The sequence below is a fragment of the Cannabis sativa genome, chromosome 3 (assembly GCF_029168945.1).
Source record: "Cannabis sativa cultivar Pink pepper isolate KNU-18-1 chromosome 3, ASM2916894v1, whole genome shotgun sequence".
Lineage (NCBI taxonomy): Eukaryota > Viridiplantae > Streptophyta > Magnoliopsida > Rosales > Cannabaceae > Cannabis > Cannabis sativa.
The window spans coordinates 2,443,438-2,467,793 of record NC_083603.1 but is presented as its reverse complement, the minus strand read 5'-3'; the positions used below and the strand labels follow the sequence as shown (position 1 = coordinate 2,467,793).

At 32.2% G+C, this 24,356-nt stretch overlaps 3 protein-coding genes across 3 annotated transcripts; all 3 read left to right on the top strand.

Moving 5' to 3' along the window:
• Positions 1-8,878: 8,878 nt before the first annotated feature.
• LOC115709659 (uncharacterized) lies at positions 8,879-15,515 on the top strand. Its single transcript, XM_030637817.2, has 20 exons — positions 8,879-9,055; positions 9,146-10,098; positions 10,185-10,253; positions 10,333-10,531; positions 10,794-10,878; positions 11,196-11,315; positions 11,440-11,508; positions 11,620-11,701; positions 12,009-12,068; positions 12,166-12,218; positions 12,298-12,464; positions 12,856-13,039; positions 13,253-13,310; positions 13,400-13,456; positions 13,567-13,815; positions 14,381-14,442; positions 14,541-14,597; positions 14,711-14,804; positions 14,906-15,046; positions 15,140-15,515. Exons 2-20 carry the CDS (start codon positions 9,244-9,246, stop codon positions 15,260-15,262), a joined length of 2,784 nt encoding a protein of 927 aa, XP_030493677.2. The 5' UTR covers positions 8,879-9,055; positions 9,146-9,243; the 3' UTR covers positions 15,263-15,515.
• A 1,632-nt stretch (positions 15,516-17,147) lies between these two features.
• Positions 17,148-19,940, top strand: LOC115709660 (pentatricopeptide repeat-containing protein At3g53700, chloroplastic). Its single transcript, XM_030637818.2, has one exon. The coding sequence runs from the start codon at positions 17,383-17,385 to the stop codon at positions 19,663-19,665; it is 2,283 nt and encodes a 760-aa protein (XP_030493678.2). The 5' UTR covers positions 17,148-17,382; the 3' UTR covers positions 19,666-19,940.
• Positions 19,941-21,244: 1,304 nt separating this feature from the next.
• Positions 21,245-24,146, top strand: LOC115711655 (probable folate-biopterin transporter 4). Its single transcript, XM_030640027.2, has 7 exons — positions 21,245-21,467; positions 21,908-22,035; positions 22,277-22,498; positions 22,585-23,046; positions 23,122-23,319; positions 23,405-23,542; positions 23,643-24,146. Exons 1-7 carry the CDS (start codon positions 21,387-21,389, stop codon positions 23,902-23,904), a joined length of 1,491 nt encoding a protein of 496 aa, XP_030495887.2. The 5' UTR covers positions 21,245-21,386; the 3' UTR covers positions 23,905-24,146.
• Positions 24,147-24,356: the final 210 nt, after the last annotated feature.

Genomic DNA, 24,356 nt, shown 5'->3' with positions numbered 1-24,356 from the left:
AAATTTGACCTTGCACGCGCCCCCACGCGCCCATTTTCTTTCCTTTTTTTTTTAAAATCTGACGTCGTTTTGGAAAAACGACCCATCGTTTTTCGTTGCAAATAGGCTGAGTCTTCGTGCGTACGACATGTCGTTTTTGGGAAAACGACATGTCGTTTGTGGAGGACGACGTGTCGCAGGGTTAAAAACGACCTGTCGTTTGTTGCTCAAAAAACGACCTTCATTCAATGCAAAACGACATGTCGTTTGGCTGACAGAGCCCAAACGACAAGTCATTTTTCTGCTCCAAAAAACGATGTTTTCACCCATGATAAACGACATGTCGTTTGCCCGACAGAGGCAAAACGACATGTCGTTTGCCCGACAGAGGCAAAACGACAAGTCGTTTTTTGTCACCCCGGTCACCCAACAAACTTCCCATGGGTCCGCGGGTCTGCAACTCGGATCGGCGCGACCCGTTTCGTGACCCGATCGGTTGGAGCATTCCTGGCCACCAAAACCGACGGCGTTTGAGGGGTTTTATTCTATTTTCAACCCTCTATCAATTTCTAACATCCATTTTATCCATTTTTACAAAAAACATTTATTCATAAAATACAAAAAATCTGAAAATGGCTTTCACCATTGATGAATACCTCCATAGCAATGAAACCAAAAAGCCATAAAAAAATATATATATAAACCTATTTAAATTGTAAATTTCATATTTCATATTTACATTTCATCAAACATATAAATCCGAAAAAAGCAAAAAATGTAATAAAATTTCAGATTTGAAAATAAAATGGGTTAGTTCAAAAATGGAGTTCTAAAATCAAATATACTAGCTCTGATACTAATTGTTAAAATTATCACATAGATTATGAGCTATCCAAACACACATTCAACATTAATCATTATTGCTCATAATCATAAAACCAAGATCAATACTTTATTTAGAACATCCAAACAAATACACACATACCTCCCATTGAGCCATCCATGTGAGCCATTTGAATCCAAGAATCACCAAAATGCAATGCAAACTCAAGATTGGAGAGGAGCACAATGTGGAGCTATCCCCTCTTCAACTTATTACCATTAACTTACCCTAAACCAATTCTTCATATAAGACATATATATATACATCTCATGCCCTTTAACCCTAAAGGGTTATTTACTATTTGGGCTTAAGTGGTCCAATAATGGTATATTATAATTTAATGGGTCAATTATAGTTTTAAAGGTGCTCTCATGTGCCTCTAACATAATATATGATTATTAACCATCCCATTATGGTAGTGAACAAATATTGGGCACATAGTTAATAATTGTGTTTATGATATTAAACCTATGATTATATTAGTCCACAATAATAATTCTAACAGGAGGAACCATTTTAATTAATTACCCAATTAATCATCAAGTACATGGCTATATATAGTGATTCATCTAAGGTGTTATATATACTGATCTATTTAAACAACACGGATTTCAAAAGTACTTGAATCTGATTTCTTAATTAGTTCAAGGTTTTTGGGCCTTTATTAGTTGACTGTTTAAATTTAGAAAAATTTACATGGTATACTAAGTTTTGGTATTTTTTTATAAAATACTGCTAGACGGTATTTTTTATTTTTTTATAGTATTTTTTTATAAGTTTCATATTGCAATATACTGTGTTAAGTTTTCACTGTTGTTCTATTGGTGTTTTTTAGTTGTTCTACTGTTGTTTTGAGCTGTTATGTTTTGTACACTACTGGTGTTTTATAAAAACACAGTATTTTTGAAAAAAAAAATTCGTGTAACAGTATTTTTGTAAAATTTAACCTAAATTTCAGTATTTTTTGTAAGTTTCCCTAAATTTAAACAATATTAATGTAATTCTTTCTGTTGTGTTTTTTTTGGTTATAGTGAAAAACAATATTTACAATAGGCTAATTAGTAATTTTTCCCCCTGAACTTTGACATGTAGTAAATCGTGCCCCCTGAACTTTTTTTGCCGTTAAAAATTCCCCCCGAACTATTGAGATTGTTAAATTTAAGGACTTTTGTCTAATTTCATTCAATTTTACTGTTTCAGTGATTGTTTATGTACTAAACCATGCTCCCTAGACTTTGATATTTACCAAATCATGCACCTCAAACTTTAATATCTACTAAATCATGCCCCTTGAACTTTCATCCATGTTAGAATTTTTTACTAAAATTAGACAAAAGTCCTTAAATTTAACAATCTCGATAGTTCGAGGGGAATTTTAACGGCCAAAAAAGTTCAGGGGGCACGATTTGTACATGTTAAAATTCAGGAAGAAAAATTACTAATTAGCATTTACAATATATAATATATATCTTTGTTCATTGTTAGTAATAATTAATTTCAATAATCTATACAATTATCTTAAATATCTTGTCACATGTTTAAATCATGTTTTTTTTTTTTAATTATTATTATTTAAAAAAATGTTCAAAAAGAAAATAAAAAAAAATGGTGGTTTCTAATAGAACAACAAATAAAAAATATAAATATAAGTACGAAGAAAAGGAAAAAAAATATTCAAGGATGACAAGAATATAAATAATATTTTAATTCAACTAACACAAGTACATAAACAAATGAAACTGAATTTGGTATAGTTAAAGGTATCAATAATATTTAATTAATTAATAAATAATATATAATACGAGTAAATTACACTCTATACTTTTTTTATATTGTCATCTTTTATTTTTACCCTCTTTTTTAAAGTTTATTATTTTTACCTCTTTTTTTAAACATTATACTAATTTTGCTCCTGTTACTTCAAGATACTCTCCATGTAATTCTCTTATATCAGGGTATTTTGGGTACAATACATATAAAAAGAGGTATGTTTCAATTCAATATAAAATTAGAGGTAAATTTGATTAATTGATTAATAAAAGTGGTATTTTTCAACTTCTCCCATAATATATTGCCCCAAAATGAAGTTAAAACCGAAAGCCCAATTGATAGTGGGTCAAGTTCATAAGCCCATTATAGAAGAAAGAGTACTAAAAGCTCGTCCAAATTCCAAAATGACATGTCCCAAAGCCCAATTGATATAGTGAGTCAAGTTCACAAGCCCATTATAGAAGAAAGAGTACGAAAAGCTCGTCCAAACTCCAAAATGACATGTCCCAAGGCCCAATTGATATAGTGAGTCAAGTTCACAAGCCCATTATAAAAAGAGAGTACTAAAAGCTCGTCCAAACTCCAAAAATGACATGTCCCAAAGCCCAATGAGAAACATCTTTTTGTAAAAAAGATTGAGCCATGTCAATTCCTATTACTATTATTATTCCATTACCATTACCATTACATTCCACCAATCTCACATACTTAGAGCCCATCTGTCCTAGGAATGATAAACCTCATTCTTATTCCAAGGCAAAAAGAGTAAACCAGAAAAAACAAACAAAATACCATTTTAAAACAAATTGATAAATTAATTTACAAGTATCAATATTAAAGAATTATCAAATAATTTAAAAAATTAGAGTTTCTCACTGCTAAATTTATAGCTGCAGGAGTTATATTTTTTCTCCGGTTAGGCTCACTCGCCTTTCTCAGGCATAGCTGCAGCTTGGTCGAGATTGTATTTTGCTACTACGATTTATTTACTACTGCAATATGTCTTGTCTTTGTGACATAATTATGAGTGTTTAAATTTTATTTGTGTGATATAATTTTGTTTTGTTTCGTTGTAATGGGAATCGTAATAAAATTTAATTATCCATTACAATATTTGTTTTGCTTTTAAAAATAATGTAACGGGATAACATTATAATCATAATTACATTATACAATAGAATCTCTATTACATTAGAAAAGTTATGTAATGAGGATTACATCACAAAAGACTAAATAAAATAAAATTAAAATGACTCTAAATACTATTTTTTATATAAATATAAAAATTAAAGTACGCGATAATTTTGTTAATTTATTATTTATTCTAATAACAAACCAAACATCTTAATCAATTTCTATTACTATTCTTATTCTATTACCATTATTATTACCAATACATTCTACCAAAACCAAACATAAACTTAATATTAGATAAACATAAACAGTAATGAATGAAATTAGAGTTTGACAATGGTTTGAAGAGTGTATTCTGATACTTTATATCATTATAGTAGTGAGTCGACATCATTAATAATTGGTGTGGTGGTAGTAGGAGTCATAGGATAGTGTTTGGCAAGCCTGAAAATTTTGAGTTCACTAACAAGTTGTGTGGAGTTTAGAGGACTTAGGTACACTTTTGCTTCATAAAATTGCCCATTTGTTGCTTCTAATGTTAGATAAAACCAAGTTCCTTGCACTAACATTGTATTGGCTTTCACAATCCTCTTCAACTTGAGTGGACCCTCAATCTGAGTACGACATTTGTTGTGTTGCTCAAGCGCGCATATAGCAGCATCCTTTACAAAAGATGATGAAGTAGAATCTTGTTGAATCATAAGAAATGGAGTGTATTCCATAGGGAAATCCAAATTATCAACATGAAAACCCTAATTAATCACATGGGTGACTATTCAATGGTTACATTTTTATTGTAACTATATGGTTACATTTTTCTTTAACCTGTAATAGCAGTTTACTAATAGGTAGACTTTCCTTTTTTAAATTTAATTAATTATAATTAATTATTTTCTTAAAATAATTAATTAAATAGTAGACATTCATTTTTTAGAATTATTTAATTATAATTAACTATTTTCTTAAAATAATTAATTAAATATTTAACAAGACCTCTTTTAGCAATTAATATTTATATTTAAATCCTTACTTAAATTATTTTAATAATTAAGCCATTTAATTATAATATTTACAATAAAATTTATTTTTTTTACAAAAATTAAACTTTTTTTGACACAAATTAAAATTCTCTTCTTATAATAAATTTTCAAATAATTAATTATTTTTAAATGATATTTAATTATTTTGTTACAATTATATGAACTAAGTATGAGGTCTCAAGCTAATCAATCGATAACAAGTGCAGCCATTTTTTTTCTAAAAAATCCTTCAACTTATTTCATTTTTTACTTTTTAAATATTTAAATAAAAAAAATGAAATAATTAAGTGTAATAATTTAAAATTAAGATTACAAGTATAATAAAATTTAAATTATGAAATTATATGTGTATAATTTTAAATTATAAAAAGTTTTGCTATAAAATTTTAAATAATTTAAGTATAAAAAAAATAAATTGCTAAAAGATCCTTATATAGTAATAAATTGCAAAAAATTAATTAATAATTATAATTAATTTAATTTTAAAATATAATTAATCTTAATTAAAGTTTTATAAGGAAATAAATGATTAGGTCACTTTCAGGTTACAAGTTATTTATTATTTATTTTTATTTAATTTCCAAATTAATCACAACCATTTAATAGTAATCCAATGGCTTAAAAAAATGTAACCATGATGGTTACAATAAAAATGTAACCATTGAAACATTATAATCTTAATTAATAATTTGAATTAATCTTATAATCTTAACTTTTCAATTTAATTAATAATTATTTATCACGTAATTATTAAGTCTTTTCCTTTTAATTTTCTTTTTGTTGATGACACTGATTTATTCATATTTTGATTTCTACAATTTTTGTGTTCAAATCATTAAGGTAGTGTTCTACTTGGGGATCTAATGAGTTTCGTCCCTTCCCTAATGGCTTCAAATTCCAATATTGTATAAATCTTCAATTTGATCTATTTTTAATATTAACTGAAATTTTGCTACTTTTTTTTTTTAATTTACAACTTTATTGTTTATATCTTATTAGGGATATTTATGAAAATTTGGATTTCTTTGAAATATACAATTAATGAGCATTACTTTTTGATCATAGTGTATTTTTCATGGCTGAAAACATCAATAATCTCTATCATTTGATATCAAATAAAATAAAATTACCATGATGTATACATTATAGTTATTTAATGAGTAATTAGTGTGTTAAAATTGTCAAGTTGATATTTAAAATTGTTTATAATTGACATGTTTCTTTGTCAAAATTAATATTAAGTATATTTATATGTTTATAAGTTTATCTATTTTCTCTTAGATCAATCATGCTCATATAGCAAAAAAATCATACTCATATAGACATGTTATTTTCATTTTGTAATTTAGATCTTCTTAGTCATTATTTAGTTCACTTAAACCTTTTCCGAGTATGGTAACTCAAATTTTGTTTCTTTTAGGTACTCTATTACAAAGATGTGTATTACATGTATTATTTATTTTTGAGAGGTGGATTTCTTTATTGGGAAACATATAGCGTGACAAATTATTATTCATATATTGAATAATTATTTTTTTATTAATGAGATTCATACATATAACTGTTATTCATATATTGAATAATTATTTTTTATTAATGAGATTCATATATATAACTGTGTATATTGAATTTTTTTATTCAAATAATTTTTTTTTGATTTTCACTTGATTATTTATTGTTCATATATCTATAGAACCCTATTTGATTAAAGTTAAGATTATAAGATTAATTAATTTGTGATTTCTTTCTATACACATAATAATAATCTCATAATAATATTTTTTCTTTGATTTAGTATACACGTAGCTTTTGCTAGTATATATATATAATATCACATATTTGCCTCACGAGTATAACGCATTGGCTTTGAATTCTTCTCCAAATCCATGGCTAAGAAAAAAAATTAACTTCAAAATTGATCGATGGAGAAGTGTTTTTTTCCTTTCGAGAATTAAGTAATTTAATTAAAGTTTTCAATGGATTTCTTAACTGCAATTCCTTATCTTCTTTTTATAGCTTTGATTGAAACATAATCACAGTAGCATATAATTTAAATTTTAAAAAGTTGTCATTAATAATTTATCTTCTTTTTATCTTTTGTGATCACTGTTAATTTAAAATAATTAATTAACTTTAGTCAATGATATAATAAAATATTATTATAATTGTTTATATGTTATAAAAGATAATTATCCAACAAAAAAAATATAAGAATTAAATATATAAAAATAATAAAAAAATTACAAAAATACCGTTATATAAAATTTTAAACAATTTTTTTTTTATGATTATGTTTATAGAAAATATGGTATTTTGATGAATTTTTATACTGTATTATTGTTAATTTATTAAATTTTTATTATTTGTATGTTATTTTTTGTTTTGATATTGTTTGAATGTTATTTTTATATAATTTTCTTGATGTTTTTGTGTTATTTTTATAAAATAATGTAAAAAACCCTTTAAACATAAAATATAATATTTTTTTTAAAATTATGTTTTAAATACTTTGTAACATTCTTTTAATATTCTTTTCCATACACTTCGAGAACGTTACATTTAACTATTTTAATTGAAATAGCCTAAATTAGTTATAAATTAATAAAAAAATATTTATCAACTATTTTCATTTTTGTTTTAACTGTTAGAGCGAATTTAGGTTATTTTTATTATTTTGTACATGAGAATAGAATTGAGGTGTGTACGTTTTTGGATAATTAGTAATAATATAAATAGATAATTTGTGAGTTTGTTGATTATAATGTAATTTAATTTAAATTTGAATTTGAATTTGAATGGGATGAAAGAGTCATGTCCTCCACCCATTTTATGTGCCTTTGTTTTGTTTTAAGATTGACCCATTTTTGATTTTATCCCCATTTCCCATACACTACAACACTACCCACACCTATCTATATCATATTAATATTTTTAAATTTATGGTAATAATATATAAGTTATATTTATTTTAAGTTATTATCACATGTTATTTTTTATTAGTATATTTAAATTATTTTTTTTAAAATAAATTTTATAACTTAAACCAATCGAGAACCGTTAAAATGTAAATTTAGAATTTATTTATAATTAAAAATTAAACTTAAATATTTATTGATATTTATACTATAAATTACTCACTTTTATACATTTAGGTGGCGTCTGGTTGGGAGGAATGAAAATATAAGAATAAGAATGAAAATAGAAATAGAATGGAATAAAATTTAAAATACGTAAAAAAAATTGATAAAAATATCATTAAATTTTTTTTCTTGTTACATTGAATGGTCTTCTTCATTTTTAAAATGGAATAGTTATTCTACTAAAATGGTGGAAAGAGCATTCTATTGGAATATCATTCCAATATTTTAAGATGCAATCAAACAAAGGAATGGAATGAAAATTATTTCCTTTCTATTCTATTTTATTTCATTATCTCCGACCAAACGCTACCTTAGTTCTCTTTATCTTTCCTTTTGCAAATTAAATCCTCTAGTAAAATATTATTGTTAAATTTCTTAAGTTGTTTTTTTTTTGCAAATTGAATCATCTAGTAAAATATTACGGTTAAATATTAATTTCAATTAGTATTTAACAATAATATTTAACTAACACAAAATGAATATAAATTGTTTAACAATAAAATAATTTTGTAAAAAATTAAAACATTAAAAAAAAACTCAATAAATAAATGAAAATAGAATGAGAATGAGGTCTCCCATTCCTTTTCATCCCGCCTAAAAATTGGCGCCAAAGATGCCCTCCGCACATCCCAATACTATCACCATTCAGTATTCACTTCTCTCTCTCACACTCCAAATTTTAATATAATTATTTTTTTGAAATTATACATAAATATTAATTAAATTAAATCTATTGATAAAAATATGTATTTAAAACAGTTTTATTTTATTAATAATAATTAAAATGATATACACGTCAGAAAGAAGTGGGAAACGGAAATGGGAGCATCCGTTAAGTTAACCGCCTCTAGTTCCGTACATGTAGCGAAGTGATGACACGTGGCAAACGATAATAGGTTAGAAATAGTGGGACACATAATAAGGTTTATCCACCTGTCTCTCTTCTCCCATCCCAAACCCAAACCAGAAAAGAGAGAGAGAGAAAGAAAGAGTTGAATCTCTCGTTCACCATTTTCCTTTTCATTTCCCCAAACTCAAACCCTAAACCACATCCAATCCAATCAAATCCAATCCAGATCTGTAGTTCATATACCCAATCATCTCATCAGGTACCTTTTTGCTTCTTGTAATTCAATTAATATATATATGTATGTATATATATATGTATTTACTGGTATGCATGCGTGTTCTTTCTTTAGCTGATTAATGGTGGCAAGGATTCGATCTTCAACGAATTTTGGGATTCTTTATTATTATTATTGTTAGGATATATATATATGTATATTCCTTATGAAAAATGGAGGAAGTAGATGTAGAAGAAGTGGAAACTGAACAAGATTCATCACCACCACCACCTCCGCCTCCGCCGCCACCACTGCCTCCTCCTCTACCTCCATCTTGTTTGCTTGCGATTACAGATGGGAACGCCCACGAGGACCACGTCTCTAAATTGGAACTGAAGCGTCACCGAGAATGTCTTCTTGAAGAACAAGATCCCGAATCGGATCAATTTCCATACAAGAAACAAGCCAAAGAGGTTTCCAATGACGATATACGTTCCGAGGTCACTAATCCAATCATCGCTTCCAATCATTCTATGTTTCATGATATAACTAGCCAACCAGCTCTGTTGCCAGCTGATAATAATGATAATGATGCTGCTCTTGCTGTTGAGTGCGGCGAAATCACTTCCACCTGTTCGGGGAATTCCATTTCTGAGGAGACATTGAGCGAAGAGCCTTGCGCCAGCGGTGGTAGCCGTAGTGGCAGTGGCGGCGAAACTTGTGGGAATGAAAATGATGTTATTACTACATCTCGTATTGTATTGGAGATTCCTGAGCATGCTGCTTTGTCTGGAATTCGAAAAATCACATTTACTCTGAATAAAAGGAAGGACTCTTGTTTATTGACTCCACAACACCACCAACGAACCAGTGGCTTAGATACAGTATCATCTTCGTATGAGATGCCTGAATGTTCTGAACGCAGAGGCTATGCTGACACTAGCAATGCTCAGTTATGCGCTCCTAATTTGGAATTGAAAATGTCTAAGAAGGTACTGCCAAGCAGCTACCCTACAAATGTGAAAAAACTATTATCAACTGGTATTCTTGATGGTGCGAGGGTCAAGTATATATCGAGCTCCTCTGAGGTTAGACTTCAATTTTTCTTCTTTTATTGTTTCTTTTTTGCTGTAAGGATTATTCTTATGTGATGCTTTTGCTTACTGGTTGGCAGAAACAGCTAGAGGGGACTATAAGTGGTGGTGGGTATTTGTGTGGTTGCTCGTTCTGCCGCTTCACAAGTGTATGTCTCTTAGATAGCTATGTTAATTGTTTAGTGTCTTCTGAATGTCTGCATATGACTCAATGATCGTTATTAACAGGTTCTCAGTGCGTACGAGTTTGAGCAGCATGCTGGTGTCAAGACTCGACATCCTAATAATCACATCTATTTGGATAATGGGAGACCTATTTATAGCATCATACAAGAATTGAAGACTGCACCGGTTGGCCTGCTTGGTGAAGTCATCAAAGACTTGGCTGGTTCATCTGTCAATGAGGAGTATTTCAACATCTGGAAAGGTACTTCTATCTTTTTAGTAATTATGAATATTTTATAATATGATATAGCTTGTTAGATATAGTTGGATATTTCTTTTATGTTATTTATTTTGTGTTGTCATATCATAATTGCTCATATCTCCAAGTGGCTGTTTCTATATTGTTATTTGTTTAGTTTAGTTGAGAAGAGAAAATAGATATGAAGAAAGGGTGGGTGAAATAAGTGAAGTTTTTGATCTTATTTCTTATCCCTATTTTTAAACTTTTGTTTGACATCCCGCAGCAACTCTGCAACAAAATGATGGAAATGCTAAAGTGTCTAAAAGGCATCAAATGAATATTCCCAGATTGCCACATTCACTTGTAGGGTAAAGAGATACAGTCACTTGATATTTTTTTTAATTGCATATTTGGTTTACTATTTTAAATTCTATATTCTTTTTTTTTGTTCTGCTTCTGTTTCTTATTTAAAAACCAAGAATGATAATTTGGACGAGAGACAATGTTTGAGGTGCCTCTGCTCTAATATTGTATATTATTCTCTCTTATTATGTTAATATTAATATTAATCGCTTATTATGTCAATGAACCACATTTCAACTGCATGATACAGTTGTCTTTTAGGTCTTCTGTGGGAAAGTAGGATAAAAAATCTCTTTTGTTTTTTCTTCCTTAAAAATTGCAGGTCCTCTGTTCCAGCATTAGATGAAAGTGTTAGCCCTGCCTCATTTTCCTTTCCACATGGCAACTCTAAATGGCCTATTTATGGAGGAACAGTAGAACACCAGAAACGCATAATGAATAAGTTTGTTCTTTCCCTCTCCCTTTATTTTTTTATTTTTTACTTTTTGAAATTTAGCAGTAGCAACCTTATGTACACTATAAAAATGTATTTACTGTAAGGAACTGAAATTGTACATCTTCTGCAGATCAAGCTCTTATGTTCCTAAGTCAGCAATGCAACATAAGAAAACTACTGAAGGAGGCACTAGGAGAAGGTAACACTCCTGAACTTGCCGTCCGCCTTGTCTTTTGTATACCAAATTTCTTTCCTTTATGGATGAATTTAGTTCTGGAACTTTTTCTCTAATTGGAGATTGCATTTGCAGGGATAACGATCTTCACCGCTTACTCTTTATGCCAAATGGACTTCCTGATGGTGCCGAGTTGGCATACTATGTGAAGGGACAGGTGTGTATGTGTATACTTTTTATAAATAAAACAATTTTTAGTTTTTTGCTTAAGTATAACGAAACAGTTAGTTGGTATACATATTATTTATTTTATCCTTGGCTGGTACTTGAAAAATATAGAGTTCCTACAACAGACCCATCTGCACATTGAGTTAGACTTAAATGGCCGGGACATGTATATACTTCAATTGCATTCGTTTAAAACGTTATTTCTGGGGGTTTGGGGCAAAAAAAAAAGTTGATTTATGGGATTTATGAACAGGTTACTAATTAATGTATAATTGGCCTGAATTATCATGTTCCAGAGGATGCTTGGTGGCTACAAGCAGGGAAATGGTATATTCTGCAATTGCTGCAATAGAGAGGTGAAATTCTTGATTCAGACAGAAGTTATTTAGTATGATATCTGAATTTTGATCCTTCTGAATTCGTTGCTGACATCATTCGCACCATATTTAACAGGTTAGCCCTTCCCAATTTGAAGCTCATGCCGGAATGGCTGCTAGGCGTCAACCGTGAGTACCCTTCATTATGTATTTATGTTTGTAAGAAGCAGTTTAATGTGTTATGTTGAGTTGTTTGGTCCTTTTGCAGTTACCGTCACATTTATACGTCCAACGGATTGACACTGCATGATATAGCAATTTCATTGGCTAGTGGGCAAAGCCTTACAACTGGTGATAGCGATGACATGTGTGCGGTTTGTGGAGATGGCGGTGATCTAATACTTTGTCACGGATGCCCTCGGGCTTTCCATGAAGGTATTTGCGTTTTCAATAGATTTATTGATTTTATGCCACTTGGGGGCTAGCTCAAGTAGTTGGGGTGTGTGTATGGGAGGGGGAGCGGTTCAAATCCCATTATGTCAAAATAAAGATATGAATAAATAGATTTCATGATCTTTCTGGTTCATTTTTAGATCTATAAATGCTTAATAGATAGTCAGTTGTATTAGAGTTCTTACATTGTGCTGGACCACTGGTGATGCCTTTATCCTGTAATCATATTAGTGTTCATACAAGTGATTATATTGTTTCCATTATGATGTCCTTTTGCAAAAGTGGTTGTAGCTGTGACATTTTGAATGTCAATGCATATGAATATATGCTGTTGTGCTGTTTCATTAATTTTTTAGCTTTATACATTTTTCAGCTTGTTTGGACTCAACACTGGTTCCACAAGGTGATTGGTATTGTCTAAGTTGTAAAGACAAGTGTGATCCTGGTAGAAAGACGGCTGCTGGAGAACCGTCCAGCATTTCAAGACCCATTGTAATTAGGTTGACACGAGTTGTTAAGGCTCCTGAAATTCAAATTGGTGGCTGTGTTGTTTGCAGGTTAGTTGCTATACTTTTGTTTGTTTAACCTTGAATTCTGTAATGATTTTAGGTGGAATAAGGACAAGTTCTTTATATTCAAAAAAACAGAGGATCTGAATTTGCTTGTATATTGTGAATGTTTCTCCCCATTTATGCTGTGCTGTGTGACTGTGTTATTCTTATATTGCTTGCTCTTGTTAAGTAATTAATGGTTTTCTTTTGACTTGTTAGGGCCCACGATTTCAGTTCAGCTAAATTTGATGAGCGAACAGTTATGTTGTGCGACCAAGTATGGATTGCGTTTGTCTCCTTTATTGTATTTCTTACAAATTCTTGTCATTTTTGTTTGCAAGATGGTAATGTTCGCTTATGTTTCAGTGCGAGAAGGAATTTCACGTTGGCTGCTTGCGTAGCAGTGGACTTTGCGATTTAAAAGTAAGTAGAAGATGTTAGAAAATTTAGACTTTGTGTTGCTTGCTTATGCAAATTTATACAAAAAATTTGAGTACTTTTTTTACTATGTTTTTTTGTGTATCTTACTGCAGGAACTCCCAAAGGACAAGTGGTTTTGTTGTGATGACTGCAGTAGGATTCATATAGCTCTACAAAATTTGGTATCACTCGGACCGAAGACTGTTCCAGCTTCATTATCACATGTCATATTTAAGAAGCATGCAGATAAAGGATTGTTTATTGATGGAGCAGAGGATGATATTCAATGGCGAATTCTAAGTGGAAAAAGCCGATATCCAGAACATCTGCCATTTCTCTCAAGGTCTGCTGCTATTTTCCGGGTAAGTATTTATTGTACCAGGTGTTATACTCATTTCCATACTTATCGTGCAGTAGGCTTATATATTTTATGTTGCATTTGTTAGTTACTTCTGCTTGCAAACTCTTTACTTTTTTGCTTGAATGGTTTTTTTTATTTACTTTGATCATTTAAGTGAAGCTTTTTCCTTTTAAATGTGTAGTGGGATACCTTTTTCTCTTAATATTAGACTGAAGTATATTTCATGTGACAAAATGGAGTCTGCAATATTACAGCTCATAAACAATACTTAAGAAATTTGTTCATGTCGCTTTTTTGAAGCACTTTACATTTATTGATTGCAAATAGTTTATTTAAAAATAAGATGCTGTGTATTATTGAACTCAGCAGCAATCTTTTTTGTTTTGTTTTCCTTTCTACATGTTTGTTGGAGTTATAAATCTAAGTATCATTTTAGATAGTTATTTTTGTTTTGTTTAGATTCCCTTTTTTACATATTTATGACATTACATATATGTGTGATGAGTTTCTGTAATTTCCATAGGTTCATACTACTCACATCTGATTATCTGATTTGTAATGCACAGGAGTGTTTTGATCCTATTGTAGCAAGATCTGGTCGTGATTTGATTCCTGTTATGGTGTATGGGTAAGTAAAGTTACGTGTTTTGTTTGGAGTTTATGCAATAATATATCTGCAAGTAAATAATCTTAATTTGTGATTTATCTTGCTTTGTAAATTTGCAGAAGAAACATTTCTGGTCAAGAGTTTGGAGGAATGTACTGTGTGGTCTTAACCGTGAGGTATTCCCTTTTGTTATTGTTGTTATGATATTGGGCAATAATATGTTATGTTTAATGCCGTTTCTTTAATTGGTTACTGATTTTGAGTAAAATAATACCATCCATCCACACAGGTCTGTTGTTGTATCAGCTGGTCTTCTTAGGATTTTTGGTCGCGAGGTAGCCGAGCTTCCCATTGTGGCGACAAGTAGAGAACACCAAGGGAAAGTAAGAACAACTGAACCTTTGATTCTTTCCTGTTATTATTTTAGTTTCGGATTCGTAAGTAGTAATTGAATTGAACTCTGGTTATTTAACGAACACTACAGGGGTATTTCCAAGTATTATTTTCGTGTATAGAGAAGTTGTTGAATTCCCTGAATGTCAAAAACATTGTGCTTCCTGCGGCTGAGGAAGCCGAGTCAATATGGACAAACAAGTTTGGATTCACTAAGATGACTGATGATCGAGTTAGTGCTGCTTTTGTTACTATTTTTTTAACTATTGAAGTTGATGATAGCAAAGAAAAGAGTAATGTGGTTTGGGTGTAAATATATTTTCAGGTGTCAAAGTATATGAGAGAGGTGCAATTTACTATTTTCAAGGGGACATCCATGTTGGAAAAGGCATTGCACCAGCACCAGCACCAGCACCAGCACCAGCACCAGCACCAGAATAGCTTATAGCTTTATAGCTTAGCTTATTATTATTATTGTTATTTTATTTTTTTAAAGTTATTCTATTTTGTTTTGTGAAACTATTTCATTTCCTGTAATATGGGTTTCTTTCTTTAGAGGATAGAGTGAGTGAGTGCATCTGAGTTGGGTTGGTGGGAAAGAGAGGAAGAGAGATGTATTGTATAAAAAAAAATGAAGAGGAGATGAGAGCAGTGCATGCTGACTTTTTATAATGCATGCATTACCCGTACTGTTTTTTTAACGTAGGTTTCTTTAATAATGTATGATAATAACACATTGTTGTTTTAGGTTAAAAAAAGGAAAAGAGAAAAAAACATGAATATAACGTTTTTGAGTGCTGTGACTGAGATAAAAAGTAAAGAAAGAAAGCAACATTATAGTGCTAATTGTATTGTATTTAATATATTTAAAAGAAGACGATAATGGTCTCATTTTAATTTGTAAAGCTGTTATTTTTAGACTTGAGCTTCTTCTTCTAATTGAGACCATGCAAGAGAATTAAAAATTGCAATGTGATAAGTTCAATCTCATTCTCTTCTGGTAAAACACAGTCACAATAGTATGTATGTACCTTCTATTAACGTTAAAATTCAATATGAATAACGTTAGTATATTTTTTTTTAAAAAAACATAGTAATTTTTAATTTTTATAGGTTTGTAAGCATTTAATATGGAAAATTTGACTTTATAATTTATATGCATAATGTAGGTGAAAATTAATAATTAAAATTTAAGTTACTTAATATTAGTGGAATTGGTTAATTTTTATGTATATCTAAAAAAAAATACTTATTATTTCAAAATTTTCTAACATCTCTCTATTTTCTTGTTGCTCCTTCTCTATCTTTTCCTCTCATTGGTTCTCACTAAAATACCCACTGAAAATCCACTAAAGGATCCAAGATCGCGATCACTGCGACCATTGCCACCATTCGATCGAGACCACACCAATTCGATTGACTGAGAGGGTTTCATTTCAATGCGACTTAGACTTCGCCAATCCATTCCTCAATTGCGAACGAAGAGGCCACCGCCACTAATGGGGACCGCAAACGCAGATCACGAACGAAGAGAACACGAACGAATACGTTCTTTGTAATTTTTTGGTTTTTTTTGTCTTTACGTGCCAGTTCGATATATTTTCGATAAGAGGTTCTAAAATTTAAATTTTTGAGGTTAATGGTGAAGGTCCGATAGTAGCTCGATGCATAGTAGCTGATTGGTGGATATATTTCGTGTTTAATAGGGGTCTGATACTGTCTGAATGGTGTCCGATGGGATCCAAACGTATTAGACTCCATCAGACCTCCATTGGACAGGAAATACGTTCACTGATCATTTACGATGTATCAGACCACCATCGAACCTATATTGGACTACTATCGGACCTTCTCCATCAACCTCAAAAACTTAAATTTTAGAACCTCCTATCAAACCTATATCGGACACTATCGAACCGACTCAAAAAAATAAAAAAAAAAACTAAAAATTACAGAGAACGTCTTCTCATTCGTGCTCTCTCTGTTTGTGGTCTCCATTCGTGGCGGTGGTTTCTCTGTTCACGGTTGAGGATGGATATTGAGGTGGGCTCGAAAGGATTGAAATGGAGTCGAGAGGGTTGGTTTAATTGGTTTTTAAGTTGATTGAGTGTTCTTGGATGGTGGAGGTGGTGTTGGATGGTGGCAGTAGTGGCGACGATAGTCTTGGATAGTGACACTGGTTACGGCGATTCGATCTGTTAAAGAGAGTGAGCAAGAATGGAGAGAGAGAGAAATGAGTGATATAATCTAATAATATTGATACACTAATGATTAAGGGATAAATTTTAGCCTAATAAATACATATAAGGTTAAATTTAAAAAATAGTTATATAAAACTGAAAATATAGGTTTTGCTATTTCTTCCTTAAAATGGGCTTATCTATAATAAAATGTAGAAAAGGCAGCTGTTACTACTGTCTTCTTCCCTTCCCTGGCCATTTCGTTGTTGATACAGATATTCTCAAGTGAAGAGTGAACTGAAGACACAGTTCTCTTGTTGGACATGCTTATGATTTTCTCATCTGAGCTGAGCTGAGCTGAGCTGAGGTGAAGGTTCATCCATCATCCATGGCTTCTTTCTCTGGTCTCTCTCTCAAGTGCTGTCCTTGGTCTCTTCCTCACTCTCTCAATCTCAACCACCGCTCCTCCTTCAACTTAACTCCCAATTCTTTCTCTCAGTCTCAACAACATCAACCCCTCCCTCCTGATTTCACCTCCAAGCAGCTTCTCGACACCCTTCGTCGCCAGAATGACGAGTCCTCCGCCCTTCGAATTTTCGACTGGGCCTCCAAGCAGCCTAATTTCTCACCCACTACCTCCATCTACCACGAGCTTCTTCGCAAGCTTGCAAAGGTTGGTTCTTTCGACTCCATGACCAATCTCCTTCTCGATATGAAGAACAACCACCGCACCTCTTGCCCACTCGATAAAGCCACCTTCTTGATTTTCATCGAGAGCTATGCCCACTTCGAGTTTTACGATGAAATCTTGGGTCTTATCTCGCTCATGGAGGATGAGTTTGGGGTCAAACCAGATACCCATTTTTATAATTCTCTGTTGAATCTTCTTGTGGAGGCAAACAAGCTCAAACTTGTTGAAACTGCTCATTCTGGTATGGTTAGTAGAAAGATTAAGCCAGATGTTTCCACTTTTAATGTCTTGATTAAGGCTCTTTGTAAGGCTCATCAGATTAGGCCTGCCATTCTGATGATGGAGGAGATGCCCAGTTATGGTCTTTCTCCTGATGAGATCACATTCACTACCATTATGCAGGGTTACATTGAAGAAGGTGATATGAGAGCTGCTTTAAGAATCAAGGACCAAATGCTTGAGTCTGGCTGTTCTTGTACTAATGTCACTGTCAATGTCTTGATCAATGGTTTTTGCAAAGAGGGTAGGATTGATGAAGCTCTGAGTTTCATTCAGGAGATGGCCAAGAGGAGAGGCTTCCAACCTGATCACTTTACTTTCAATACTTTGGTGAATGGTTTATGCAGGTCTGGCCATGTTAAGCAAGCCCTGGAGATCATGGATGTGATGCTTCAGGAGGGTTTTGATCCTGATGTTTATACATACAATTCCTTGATATCTGGGCTATGCAAATTGGGTGAGGTTGATGAGGCTGTGGAAGTTCTCAATCAAATGGTTTCAAGGGATTGTTTCCCCAACACTGTCACTTATAACACTTTGATTAGTGCCTTGTGTAAGGAGAACAAGGTCAAAGAGGCAACTGAGCTTGCTTTTGCTCTTACTACCAAAGGGATTTTACCTGATGCTTGCACCTTCAACTCTCTTATTCAAGGCCTCTGCTTGACCGGGAAACACGACCTCGCAATGGAACTGTTTGAGGAGATGAAGGAGAAAGGTTGCCAGCCTGATGAGTTTACTTACAATATGTTGATTGACAGCCATTGTTCTAAAGGGAAAATTAAGGAAGCTTTGAACTTGCTTAAGGAAATGGAATCAAGTGATTGTGCTAGAAATGTTGTTATATACAATACTTTGATTGATGGGCTTTGCAAAAACAAAAGGATAGAAGAAGCTGAGGAGATATTTGATGACATGGAAATTCAAGGGATTTCAAGAGATGCAGTGACATACAACACTCTCATTGATGGGCTTTGTCAGAACAGGAGAGTGGAAGATGCATCTCAGTTAATGGATCAGATGATAATGGAAGGTTTAGTCCCTGACAAGTTCACTTACAATTCACTTCTCACATATTTTTGCAGGAATGGAGATATCAAAAAAGCTGCAGACATTGTTCAAAACATGACTTCAAATGGCTGTGAACCAGACATTGTCACTTATGGGACACTTATTGGGGGTTTGTGTAAAGCTGGTAGAGTTGAGGTAGCAAGTAGACTCCTTAGAACTATTCAGATGAAGGGTATGGTTCTAACTCCACAGGCTTACAACCCTGTAATACAAGCATTGTTTAGAAGGAAGAGAGTGAAAGAAGCCATGAGATTCTTCAGGGAAATGATGGAAAAAGGCGATCCCCCGGATGCTATATCGTACAAGATTGTGTTTCGGGGTCTTTGTAATGGCGGAGGACCAATTGGTGAAGCTGTTGATTTTGTGATTGAGATGACAGATAGAGGATTCATACCTGAGTTGTCATCGTTTGTTTTGCTTGCTGATGGACTTTGTGCTTTGTCTATGGAAGATACCTTAGTTAAGCTTGTGGATATAGTGATGGAGAAAGCAAAGCTGTCTGAGATTGAAGTTGGTATGATTAGAGGGTTCCTTAACATACGTAAATTTCATGATGCATTGGCCACTCTTGGTGGTATCTTGGATAGCAGGAAGCCTAACAATAGCAAAGGTTATCGGTATAGATTAAGGTGAACTCAACTCAAGTGTGCTTGTGCTTGTGTTCTGTTATGTATTATTATTATTATTATTATTATCCAATTCCAATGTGGATGTTGTATTTTCTAGGACATTAAATTAAATTGTCAAAGTTTATAGTTGAAATCCAAAAAAGGGGAGAGGTACAATCTCATGTCCCATAGCTTATTTATTTATTTTTTAATTTTCAATCTTGAATGAACTTACTTAACTATTACATTGAGAATTGAGTAGGAAAAAAAGAGGAATGAAAGAAACTACCTGTTATATTATTATTAGTGCAATTATAAGTTTTACATAATTTAATTTAGATAATTGTTATTAATACCGTTATGAGGTGACGTTTTATAATCGACTAGCTGTTTTTTTATAATTTTTATAAAAGTAAAATAAGTGGAACTCAATATTGAATTAAACTAATAACGATATAACACTTTACAAGTGTGCTAGGTACCATGAGTATTTTTTAGTATTTCTGAAAGACTCATTAGGATTTTTATCCCTTAAATTTTAACATGTACCAAATCATGCCCTCTGAACTTTTCTAACCGATAAATTTTTTTTCTGAATTATTGAAATTGTTAGATTTAAGGACTTTTGTTTAATTTCATTTAATTTTACTATTTCAGTGATTGTTTATGTACTACCTAGACTTTGATATCTACCAAATCATGCTCCTCAAACTTTAATATATACTAAATCATGTTCTCTGAACATTCATCCATGTTAGACTTTTTTTTTTTACTAAATTTAGACAAAAATTCTTAAATCTAACAATCTCAATAGTTCAGAGGACATTTTTAATGACCTTAAAAGTTCAGGGGCATGATTTGGTATATGTCGAAATTCGGGGGATAAAATTCCTAATTAGCTTTCTGAAATGCAGTAGTGGTGCTTAGTACCTTTTTCGTGTTAATCGCTATTAGTGCAATTAAATATCAAATTTCATATTATTTAATGTAATAATTTTTAAACAATATGGTTAATCAATTACAAAAGAGAAATGCTAAAGGGCACCACTGGTGCCTAGCACCCTCCTACGTGTCAATATCGCTATTGGTGCAATTAAGTATCGGGTCCCATATAGTTTAATATAATAATTTTTATAGAGTATCGCTAGCCAATTGCAAGTCGACACATCTAGAAGGTGCTAGGCACCACTGATGCCCAATAGCAATGCTCTTTACAAAATAATACATCTAGAAAATATTAAACAGTAGTGATATCCAATAACAATATTATATCGCTAACCAAATAAGTTGCGAAGAACAATGCTCCGTTAAGATGTAAATCTAAATTGCAATCCAATTTGAAATCTCTTCTTAAACTTACATTGAAGAACTAGTGGAAGTGGTATAGGGTTTAGAGACTATAGGGTGAGTGAATATAAAAAATTGGTCAAAAAACCTTCGTTTTAGTTTCTATGGTTGAGTGGGTCCCAGCTGATGAGGTGGCAAGATTTAGTTGGGCCAGTGGACGTGTTCATAGTTCGTCGTAAGTGACGAAAATGCCCATAAGGGAAAAAGTGCAATTAGCTTGGGTCAGCGATGGCATAATCGTCCAATAGTTTTAGCGCCCAAAATACCGTTTAAGAGAAGAAAAGAGAAGACAACTCTTTCTATTTTCCGCCATTGAAATTGAATTGAAAGAAGCATTATTAATATTATATGGATCTGTAGAAGAAGAGGAAGAAGAAGAAGAAGAAGAGCTCGCCCAAAATGCTACAATGGCTGACTCAGATGCGAACTGCATTTGGGGCTTCCTTTCTTTGGCTCGTCTGCTTGATCTACTTTACGCAGGTTCATATTACGATTTTGATGAATTTCAATACATTTTTCATGAATTTCAATGCTTATTACGATTTTAATCATGTCGATTTTCCTATTTTGACTTTGGGAGTTTATTTTTTAAATTTGATGAAGATTGTTTGTGTTATTACGTTGAATTTGAAGCTGAATGTACCATACCATATAATCAACTTTGAAATATGATTAAAAATATCTGTAAAAGTGGCATTTCCTTTCAATTTAATTAATCAAATGATTATTTCAGTGATCTTTTTTCATTCATGGAGGGAGATAAGGAAAATTGTTTGGCTAAATGTTTAGATTACTTATAATGCCATTAATATTTCAAATTAGTTTACTTTTCATTTTTGTAGTTGGATAATTGTGCTTCTATCTCTATATCATAATTAATCATAATCATAATCATATTATGTTTTGTGTTGTGTTAACAGGGGTTTAGATCGTTTGTATGGACAGCAGTTTCTTACCAACTAAAAGATGGGCTTAAGTTAACACCTTCAGTTTCTCAATTTGTTTTTTCAGTAGCATTTTTTCCATGGAGCATTAAACCATTATACGGGTATAAATGTTTCCTTGCTTTCTTGTGATACAGAACTAACACAAATATATGTGCTGAGAACATTTTTTTGGTTTTTTTTAAACTATATAATAACATGGTTTTGTTCTCAATTTATGTACAAACAAGAATTGTGTCGATTCGTTTACAATGTGTCATTAACTAATCTTGAAAGAGTGTGAAATTGAAGGCATAGGGTGGAGTTAGCAATTGACATGTTTCTGATTGTATTGCTCATTTGCAGAATAATCTCAGATTGTATACCAATTAAAGGAAGAAAAAGGGTTCCATATTTAATTATATCAACTGTCTTCTCTCTCGTACCATGGCTTGTACTAGGGCTTAATGAAAGCGTTAGAAGTTCCAGCTGGCACCTCACATCTCTCTTAACAGTGCAAAACTTTGGCTCGGCCATGGCTGATGTAGTTATTGATGCAATGATTGCCGAGGCAGTAAGATTCGAGAGGTACATTAGTAGAATAAGTTTCTTTTTGCTACCTCTGAGAAAGTATAACAGTTGTAGTTCATATCTCAAACATGTTTCTTGATCAGGGCTTCATTTGCTGGAGATCTACAGTCAATGTCTTGGTTGGCAATGGCTTTTGGTGGTATATGTGGGAGTTTGTCAGGAGGATATGCATTAACTAACTTCAAGATTGATACAATATTTCTTCTGTTTGCTATATTACCATCCCTGCAGCTGTTATCATGTGGCTTGGTTAAGGAGAATTCTGTAAGCAGTAAAGTTCTTGACTCATCTACCTTGGAAAACTCCAGCAAGGCAAACGGGAATAGTAGCTCTATGGACGGAGATGATTTCTTGGACAAGAAATCCAGCAGCAGTACTTTCAGAAGAAAAAAGAGTCAAAAGGACAATAAAGCAGTAGCAGCAGTTATCTCTACTGAACTCGAGAATGTTGTAAAGGTTGATTCCTTAGTATCGTCGTGGTTCCACTCGCTAAAATCTGCAGCTTATAGCTTGTGTTGTGCTTTTGGAAAACCAATCATTTTCAGGTAATTAATAAGGGTCATTTTCATTTATTTTTATTCATTATGACACTTAATTTATTTTTCTGTTGGGAAGGTCAGACCAATGGCTTGGTTTTTTCTGGCACATGTAGCAGTCCCGAATCTCTCAACAGTCATGTTCTATTATCAGACTGAGTTCTTGAACTTGGATGCATCGTTCTTGGGGACTGCACGAGTTCTTGGATGGTTGGGTCTAATGATAGGAACATTTGCTTATAATCAGTACTTAAAGACCATGAAGTTAAGAAGAATCCTCATGTAAGATAAAACGAGAATGGTTTCGTTTTCATTTTTACATGGATTAAATTCTGGTGATAACATCTTCACCTTGATTCTTGTTTAGGTGGGCTCATATTGGTTTGACTGTATTGGGTCTGCTCGATGTTGTTTTAGTGTCTCGGTTAAATTTGGTCTTTGGAATATCGGATAGGATAATGGTGCTTTGTGGATCTGCTCTAACTGATGCAGTCAATCAATTTAAGTAAGTGAAACTGATCATATAATCTTACTCATCCCACTCTTTTACCCAATAATTTTCCTCACCATTTTGAGCTTGGTGTTTCGATGAACGAACTCTGCAGGTTTATGCCGTTTCTGATCTTATCGGGGCAGCTGTGCCCACCTGGAATTGAAGGAACCTTATTTGCTCTATTCATGTCAATAAACAACTTAGGATCGACATTGGGGTCGTTCATGGGAGCAAGTTTGGCTTCGATTTTGAACATATCATCGGGTTCTTTTGACAACCTCCTTTTGGGGATGGTCATTCAAGTGTTGTGCACTCTCATTCCGATTGTGTTTTTGTTTTTGATACCAATGGAAGCTACAGGAGTGTCAGCATAAAATGGATTTAAAGTAAACTCAGTACAATACAAACATATTACAAATGCATTGATTCATTGTAGGAAGTTGATTAATATAGTTATCAACTCTTAAATCATGAGCTAGGCCTAGGAGGAGGGCTTGATATAATATAAATGTAATTCCAAGCTTTGTAGAAGAATTTTGGTTTGTGGATGTAATCTTTTTGGTATTATTAAGTTACCAGAACATAATAACCAATTACAGTAGTATTTCTTTGTTGATATAAAGTGTTAGCAAATAGCATCAATCATTGGTATGTATGGGTGTTCTAGTTCATGCCTTTTTGGCCCATTTTTTTGTCTTCTAAAGAACCAGAAGTTTTTTTTTTGCTCATTTTGTTAACAGTTCTGTAGTGTCTCTTCCTGAGATAAACCACTCTCTTCATCTCGAATTGGAGGGAAAAAGTGTTAATAACATTATACGAAGGACTT